The 9,081-nt window shown below is 35.9% G+C and overlaps 1 protein-coding gene across 1 annotated transcript in view; it reads left to right on the forward strand.

Annotated features, from left to right (window-relative positions):
* The window catches only part of PTPN12 (protein tyrosine phosphatase non-receptor type 12), an 82,705-nt gene extending 74,007 nt beyond the window's left edge, over window positions 1-8,698 (forward strand). The window contains exons 14-18 of the mRNA XM_074903389.1: window positions 3,194-3,271; window positions 4,556-4,644; window positions 5,622-5,652; window positions 6,700-6,816; window positions 7,386-8,698. Of these exons, the coding sequence (XP_074759490.1) occupies window positions 3,194-3,271; window positions 4,556-4,644; window positions 5,622-5,652; window positions 6,700-6,816; window positions 7,386-7,447 (377 nt within the window). The 3' untranslated portion in view covers window positions 7,448-8,698. The remainder of the gene's footprint in view (window positions 1-3,193; window positions 3,272-4,555; window positions 4,645-5,621; window positions 5,653-6,699; window positions 6,817-7,385) is intronic.
* Window positions 8,699-9,081: the final 383 nt, after the last annotated feature.

Genomic DNA, 9,081 nt, shown 5'->3' on the forward strand with positions numbered 1-9,081 from the left:
AGCTATGTCTGTTACAAGGTATTACAGGCCTTGATAAGCTTCTTCAAAAGCTTTATTGCAAGGTATGAATGCATCCTTAATTGCAGGTTTCTGTGTTATTGGTTGGCACATTTTTTTCTGTGTCCAATTTCATGGAAGTGTCTATAATAATGGCAGTTTTGAGTAGTCGAAGTAATTTAAACAGGCTTGTCCAAACACACATCAAATGCATGCTTACTGGTTGATGTGCTGGTCCTAAAACTGTAGATGTAACATCTTTCACTGTATCACTCTTTGAAGTTGCTCATGATTTGGCTCCTGTGTTTTAAAAGCATTGTAAATTTTTAGCCCTGCATTCCTCTTTTTTCTGTAGGTGGCTGAGGCAGACAAAGTAACATTGCTGTTTATCTCAAAAATCCAAGTTCTGCTTTAGCAGTGCTTTGAAAATTATTCAGTCACTTTTAATCCTTTACTGCTTTTTGGAGTTTTGTGAGCAAGAACAGTTTGCAAAACTACTTCTGCGAAAAGTTCTAATACAATTTATCAAAGGCAAAAGGGTCCTAAAACATGCAGATTCAGATTTCAGTCAGGCTGGCACACTGCGATCAGATGGAGGACGTAGCTGGGAAGAACAAATTAGGCTTTGGTAACTGGCTGTGCGAAGTCCAACAAAGTGTGTAGTAAAGCTGTGGAGCTGAAAGGAGAACATGAGCTTCTGTGTTTAGATCAGACTCTTGTGCTAGGAGGTGCTTACAGTGATGGCCTTGCTTCAGGAGTCTCTGTAAGCTACATAACTTTGAGGTGAAATGAGGCTCACTGTGTGATGCAAGGTGCAGAACCAACCGAACTGAAAGTACTTGCTTTGTGAACTAAGTTTGCACCAAAAGTCAGCAATGTGAACTATTTTGCAGCTTTAAAAGCAATCTGTTTTTATAGATTTTTGTGATATTGTGTATACACACAAAACAATATTTGCATATACATTTTTTTTTAACCCTGTGACACTTTAAAATGCTCTGCATAGCAGACAAAGCCCTTTATGCCACAGTTATTTCAACATTTATACCAAGCAGTCCTCCTTGGATTTGTTTTCAGTAGATTTGCATGCTATCGTATTTTTTCAACACTGCTTAGCCAGGCTTTCTTCCTTCTTTCCCAGGGCAATCATTGTTTATCACTGTTTGAAAAACATTACCTCTCTACACATCTCTTTATATAGATGCTGTAAAATAAGTGATATGTCATAAATACGATAAAGAATGGGAGAAATATCACTCAATAATTTGTTTCATGTAACTGTGTATCAGAAACATCCTGAAATAACAGTACAGCCCTTGTGCTGCTGGTATGTTGCTGCATTCACAGGAATGGCTTAAAATTTTTATATTAATTTTTTATAATTTATCTTGTCATCGAGGGTGTGTCCTTTTGTATGGTAGTGAACACTTCCCATTGTATTTTCAGGTTGCAGGTTTTGTAATCCACCTCAGACTCAAGAATACAGGGTTAGATCACTTTGCACCAATGATTCTAAACCATGTTTTATAGTGGGTTCTTAATTTTGAATAATTGTTCAGGACTCCTCTGTCTGAAGCTGGGAATGTGGGTACAATAAGCAATGAAGCTTCCCTGTACGCTTATCAGCACCCTTGTTGCTTAACCATAACTGTTGGTGTGCATGATCTTACCACATAATTAAATCTTCTTTTTAAATCAAATTAAGTGAAAAGTAGTTGTACCCTGAGGTTAAAAAACCACCACCAACAAAACCCAAAACAGCAACAACCACCCCACAAGAACAACAGAAAACAAAAAACCCCAAAACCTCACTTTCAGGTAGTGCATACTCTATTTGCTGATTTTATAGAGACTTATTTCAATAAATGAAGATTTTCTTACGCTGTATAGTAAACTTGAGATGGAGCAGGTCTCAAAGAAGTCACTTGGAACATTGTGGCTTGTAAGTCATGGTGGAGATCCTGTCCCTGCTGCTGGCATGTTGGTAGGGCAAGTTTCACGGCTTCATTAGTTGAAATGTGTCTTCATTTTTATATGTCTAGAATACAGTTGTCGGATGAGACTTCTTACGGCCGCAGCTGTTTTGAATTGTTTTAAACCTTTAATTTCTACCTCAAATTCCTTAGCAGGCTGGAGAGGGGCTTTTGCTGCCAAAACAGCTTGTGTTAGTACTCTCCAGAGAGGCAAGAGGGAACAGGCTGGGAACAGCATGTGTTACTGGCACAAAGAGTAGCCGTCTCTTCTGGCTCCTATTTACCCTTCTGGCTAGTTAACCTTGCACTAGATTGTTTAACTAGTTTCCACTGGTAGTGTGGGAAGCCAGCCTGGGTGAGCCCCGACATGGACTTGGGAAGCAAAACTGAGACTTGGGGCTTTAGAGAAGTGGTTAATGTGGAGCTTCCCTAGAACTTAACTGTCACACGATGCAGTCCTGAAAAGCAATGTTGCTTCATGTCCTTGCAGCGTGCAACCTAGCTGCACAGTACTGGCTTTGGACTCATATCTAAGTATGGTTAGAGTCACTTAAGAAAAACTCAAAATTGCTGCTCATCAGCACTAGGTTACTATCATCAGCACAGCTGAAGAGCTCGTACATATTTTCAATGCACTTCTTATCAGGGTTTGGAACTGCACCGGTGGTTCAGTTGGTAGGCACTGACTGTGTGTAGTTACCGATATCTGCAGAAGAGTTCAAGAAGCCAGTGTGTTGTAATGAGCTTAACTCGCTTGCAGGGGCAGCAAATAGACATGTCATGAACTGCAATTAAATTATGTTAACTACTATAGCTACAGCTAATGGTGAGTTACTTATTCAAGAAGCAAGCGGTACTGCTCCAGTGCAGACTGTTAATTCTGCTTATCTTCTGTTTCTGAAAGAATAAAGTATTCACTGGAGTTGCTGAAGTTTTTTTTTTCCTCCAAATTATTTAGACAGAAAGTGATTTTTGCTTTTCTTTCTCTCATAATACGTGAACTGATCCTACCCCCTTAATGTGAAGGTAGTGTTGTTATCATGAAGTTGCTCCCAAGGCATTAAGCCAAAATGTTTTATAATATACAGAACAAATTTTCCTTTTGCCTGAAATTTAATGCCAAGTTTAGGATGATCTCACATATCAAAAGATCAACTTCTAAAAATCTACAAGGAAAATTTAAGTGTGTGTTTTAACTTATCTAAATGTCATATTTGATTTAGATGCTGATACTAGTGAAGATTCCTCTCCCCCACTCCCAGAGAGAACACCAGAATCATTTGTATTAGCAAGTGAACAGAGTGAGTTCTTAATGTTGTGTGATAATGTTGGAGTGTTGGATAATGTGAGTGTTGGAGCAAACTGTAAAATAGTATGAAATCTAGCATGTGTAATGGATTATTCTGAGGTTTTACTTTCACAAGCCCTTGAACACAGTCTAATTATTTCTCATTTTATGACTAAGCATGCTGTTACATGATAGTTAAGTATATGGGAGACTTAATATTGATTTTAGTAGAATCAGTTTTCAGTCTGAAGGGTATGGAAATGAGATACAGTGGGTAAATGCAGTACAGCTCGGGGATTCCCCAGCTATTTTAGTTTCCTATTGCTCCCAGGTAGGGAATGGGAAAACACATGCACAGTGCTTATCTCATTCTCCTTTTTTAAGCAAAGGGAAGATGATGACATTTCATACTGCACTGTGTCTAGTGAACAAGCCCTGTCTATTTTTAAGTTTAACGTAGTTTACTCTTTGCCTGTATCAAAAAGCTAATTGAAAGAGAAAACTGACACTTACAAAGGATGTACTTCTATCTTCGTATTTCATTCCTCAAACTAGTAATGGCAGAATACAAAAAAGATTAATTGAAAGGAAATGATAAATTAAGTTGATGTTTGGTATCTTCCCAAAAACCTAGTGTGATGTAGTTATTTAATGAGACTTTTGTTTAGTGTCACTTTGTGAAACTTTAAAAAATATTTGGCCAAAGTCATATATATGGTTACCTTCTGCATAAAAACATGGAAGCTTTGTAAATATGGCCCTTGAGTATCATAAGATAGGTAGTTCAGATTCAAAGTGATCCTTTCTTTGGATATTATGGTCTTGCTTATTTTCTGTGAGAACACAAGAAACAATAAAAAAATCTTTTTGGGGCTGGAATCAATAAAATCACTTAAATGTTTATGTTTTTGCATGATGTCAGTAAAGGGCATGTATGACTGTCCTGACTTGTGTGTTTTCTTTACTTAGCATGGGGGTTTTTTTTCAGAGCTACTATTATTGCATGGGTGGTATAACAAAATTTCATCATTGAAAAATAAGCTATTTTTCCTATTGGTTAGGAACCCCTAAATGAAAGAAATTAACATCCACAATGCAAACACTGCAGTCTTGTGTTTTGAATTATTTTGTGGAGTTTTCCCTTATCTTGAATGCTCTTCATGTGAACATGAGATTCATGTTTTTACAAGCATTTGATTTTTAAAATGTTGCTTTATAGCACATTTCGGATGCTGTGTTCTAATGCCTCATCATGGAGAAAACTCATGTATGTTGAGTTTGATGTAATTTTTCCTAGGCACACCCTTGCCGAAGCCAGTTATGATTGCACAGTCTGAGTGGAGCATATTGCGTGATCAGCATCTCCCTGAACAAACAGTCTCTACAGTAAGTACAGGAGACAAGTCTGTACTAATCAGTCATTTCTAGCTCAGCTGGGAGCTACAACAAAAAGCAAAATACATACTTGTGAAAAGTCACAGCTGTTGATCTACAACTAGTCAGTTTTTCCTCTGCCTGTGCTGCTGAACTGATGTGTTAAGAGCATGTTTTCTTTCCAATAAAACTATCTAGTTTTCTAAGTTCAGCAGTACTTTAAAAAGTCATCCTTAATACACTCCTAAAGCCATAATTTAAGGTATAAATATGCTGCTTTTATGGAGCTTGCTGTCTGCCATTAATTGATCATATAAGTGAACTCAAGCTGGAGGATAATTGCAGTCTCTAGTCTAACCTTCTGCATGAAACAGGGACTCAGACCAGGCTGCTCAGGGCATTATCCAGTTGGGTCTTGAAAAATTCCAGAGGTGGAGATTTCACTTATTCTCTCTGGGCAACCTACTTCCCTGCCTGATAAAGTTCTTCCTTATATCCATATTTATTTCCAACAAACCCTTTTTTGCCCATCAGATTCTATTTTTCACATCAGTCTACTAGTTGCTCAAAGTCATCCAGCATAAATATCTGGCAAAACTTCAAAAGCACGTGCCTTTTTTCCATGCACCCTGAATACACTTTACAGCCACCTTTACACATGGATTAAAAATGTGACAGAAACATTACGTGTGAATTTTCAGGGACTGTAAAATCAGTATGAGAACTAACTTACCTAATTTTGCACATAATTTGTAATGTGACAATTTTCACTTTTTACTCTCAGAACCTTACTTAATATTTAATAAATTCTTAACTACTGTAGCATTTCTTGTCAGTGTTATAGCAAGTCTGAAATGTTGGATTAAGTAGATATTGCCACGGATGTATATTTTTTTAAAAAAAATGTTTTTATTGTCTTAAATTTCTGGTATTCTTTTAGTATTTTGGAAGCATTTTATAGAATTATTTTAAATATTTCTCATTAACAGGGTTTGAAAACAACTTCACCTATACTACCCGGTAAGTGATGGAAGCAATTTTTTTCTAATACATTTTTCCTCCTAAACAAAAATTTGCCTGAACTTGGCTTTTGATCTGAAGATATTTAGGTATATTGTCAAAGCACTGGCATACCTGAAAAGGCCTTCTGTTTTTAAAGCTCCTAAGGTTTTCTGAGGAAGCAAGGTACAGGTCTAACTTAAAAATTTATGTTAAACTTAGGGTATGATAAAATAATGAAGACCAAAAATACTGAATTTAAATGCAGATTATAACAACAGTAACTTTTTCAGGTTAATTAGAACCTTCACATATTACTGCAATAGAAATTGTAAAAGTTGGTGAATTAATTTCTTTAATTTCATAAAGATGGGAGTAAACCTGAAATACATTAAGCAGTGATGTGTGTGTGTGTGTATATGTATGTAAGCTGCATATTTACCAAAGTCTTTAATTTTTGATCTTCTGAAAAGGCTTCAGTAAGAAGTGCAGTATATCAGCTGATGTTTAACTTTGCAGCAAAATGCTTCAGCTGTAAGCTTGTGTCTGCTGTGTACCTTCTGCATATGCTTGAATAGGCTTGGACAGCCTATTTGGAGCTGCATGTTAAATACCTGGTAGACTTTTTAAAAATAAATTCGTTTTCAGAAATATTACAGATTTGCTAATAGAGTGATTATACAAGTAATGCAACACATAGTTACACCATGTCTTTTTAAGTACCTTGAGTTTAGAAAGAATATGAACAGATGCATTTATATTGATGTATTAAATGGTACTGTGAGCTCTTGCTGTAAATAGGCGCTACACGGGATTTTATCCGTACAAACTTAAAAAAAAAAAATCCATATTTGGCAAACTGCATCACTGTCATTGAACATCTGCTTCATAAACAATTTTGAAGTATGCTTTTTGAGAAATGAGAGATTGGCTTTTAAATCTTTATTTTTGTAAATAATACTTGATGCCAGTTATGTTCTGGACTGAGCTATACTTAAAAATAGGATTCACACAGTGCTGACTAAATGAATGTTACAGTAAGGGGGTGTGTGTGTGTTTGTTTTCCAGATCGTCCTGAAAGAAGCAACAAAACACCAACTGACACTTTACCTCAGATTTCTTTTTCTGGTGCCACTGATACAAGAGGTCAAATTTCAGAATTTCCTGCAGAAGTAACAGATATTGGTAATTACAATTAGTGATTTAAACAGAAGACTTACTAACAGTGCTAGTCTGGGTAGCTGCTACTACTATCTCCCTCCATCTTGCTGAGGTGGAGGACCCAGCCAAATAAGCCTGTCTTGTCTCTTCAGCAACGCTGAAAGAATTTTTCCCAGAATAAGCAATTCAGTCATTCTTCACTTTGTTTTTCAGAATGTATCAGTCAAATGGGATATAATTTCTGTAATTTTCAGAAATAACACCTGAGAAAACTGCATTGGTACACAGAGAAGGAAAAAAAAAAATCAATACATGGTAACAAGGGCTGTAATACTGTATTTGCTGAAAAGTATTTTCCAAGTGGGGTTTAAATAGTGAACTAGAATTATATGCAGATTCTTTGTGTTTGTATTACATATGGCCATAGTGCCTTTAGAACTTCTAATACTACAAAGCCCTCTTCTAGCCCTGAGAACAAACCTCTTCCTTAAGAGCTGGAGCATGTCTTACAGTGATCCTTCTGACTGCTGCCAACATTTATGAGACAGTGTTGTCCAAGTGGACAGAAATATTCAATACATTTCTTTCCTTAGGTTTTGGTAACCGCTGTGGAAAGCCCAGAGGACCAAGAGAGCCACCTTCAGAATGGACATGATCCAAGAACCAATGGACATACTACCAATAAATTATACTGGAAAACTCAAGTGCCACTGAGAACTAGAAAAATAGTATTCCACTTTTCTGGGGGGCGACTAACACAGAGCAGTGTAGATCTAACTACTACCAAATGGTACACTCTTACAGTACATCCCATGCAAAACCTTAAACTTTGTTCACAACAGTGGATTCCAGTATTACAACTTAACTTTTTGCTGGGGCCATCTACCTGCCTTATTACACTTAGGAGAAAGTATTACATATGATTTATTTTGTAACTTCAAGTATTATTGCCTTAATGTCTTTTAACCCTGTTACACGCTGCTTGTAGACATATGTTAATATAGTAATACTTTTGACAGATTGTGTTTATGGACTACTTTTTGCTAACGTTTGATTACCATGTATGCATTATTTTGTATATGTACAGGGCAAGTAAGTATATAATTTGATAAAGTTGCAATCATAAGATATTAACAGAAGATGTAAGAAATCTCTGCATGATCTAAAATTTTGTGTACCTTATTTGTAAATTATTTGCCCTGAAGTTTTAGAAAATAGTTTCTGGGGTTTTTTACAAAAATTGCTGGACACACACAGCCAGAATTGCAGGTTAGCAGAGATAAAGATTGTAATACATTTTGTAAATTGTAAGCAAAAGGTTATTTTTATATTATATACTGTTTAATTGTCAGACATAATTTGTTCTGGTTTTCATCTAGTCATGGAGATTCAGTAAGTGCCTTGGAACAGTATTGAATTCTCTTAGCCTGTGTATGTTACTTCAGTGTTTTGAGTTCATCTGGAATTAGATTATCAGAAATATTTGTATGTTTCTAGTATATTTGACCTGCCAGTAAAAGAGAAACCATTCTACATAATCAACACTCCTTAGTTTTCATTTTAATGTTTCATCAGTTGTAATGTTTAGAAATTTCATCTCTATCAACATTCTGTATAGTAGGATTTTACAGTTTTAGTATGGTGTGTTTCTAATGTGGGAGAACCAGAACACACTGGTAAAAGGACTGTTTAAACACCACTGTCTTCTCTTACAAATGGTAAATACCATTTTTGTTGTTCAGCAACTGTGTATGTAAGAAAGCAACTTATATGAAGGTTCACATAGAGCCCTTGCAGCTACACTGTATCTTGACAATATATAATGTCAAGAGTTAATCCTTATAAGGATTCCTTACTTAAACTTTTCTGTAATACAATCTTTAAATTAAAGAAAGTCAAAATCTCACTATGGGTGTTTTTACTCTTAGGAAAGAAGCTGTATTTAGAAGCAAACTCAGATGGAGTGAAGGATGGCAGTCTGGCTTAGTTTATAGATCTTGTACTTGAACGAAACAGTGACCCTCAGGACCTTATTTTTAATAACTACTTAAAAAGTTCTGGCTAACAATAATGCCAGAGAAGTGATGAAGAATGTTTAGAGGAAAAAATGTTTATTTTAAGTAGTGAAATGATCTATTGATCTGAACTTTAGCAATGGAAACATTATGTTTAATTTACTACTTGTACCTTTAGGGCCTCTCTGCTAAAAGAGAGCTAATACCTAGATGGCAGCCCTGTTATAACTTTCGAAAGGTACATAACTTGTAATTACTGTCTTTGGCTGTGGAT

The sequence above is a fragment of the Athene noctua genome, chromosome 3 (genome assembly GCF_965140245.1).
Source record: "Athene noctua chromosome 3, bAthNoc1.hap1.1, whole genome shotgun sequence".
Classification (NCBI taxonomy): Eukaryota; Metazoa; Chordata; class Aves; order Strigiformes; family Strigidae; genus Athene; species Athene noctua.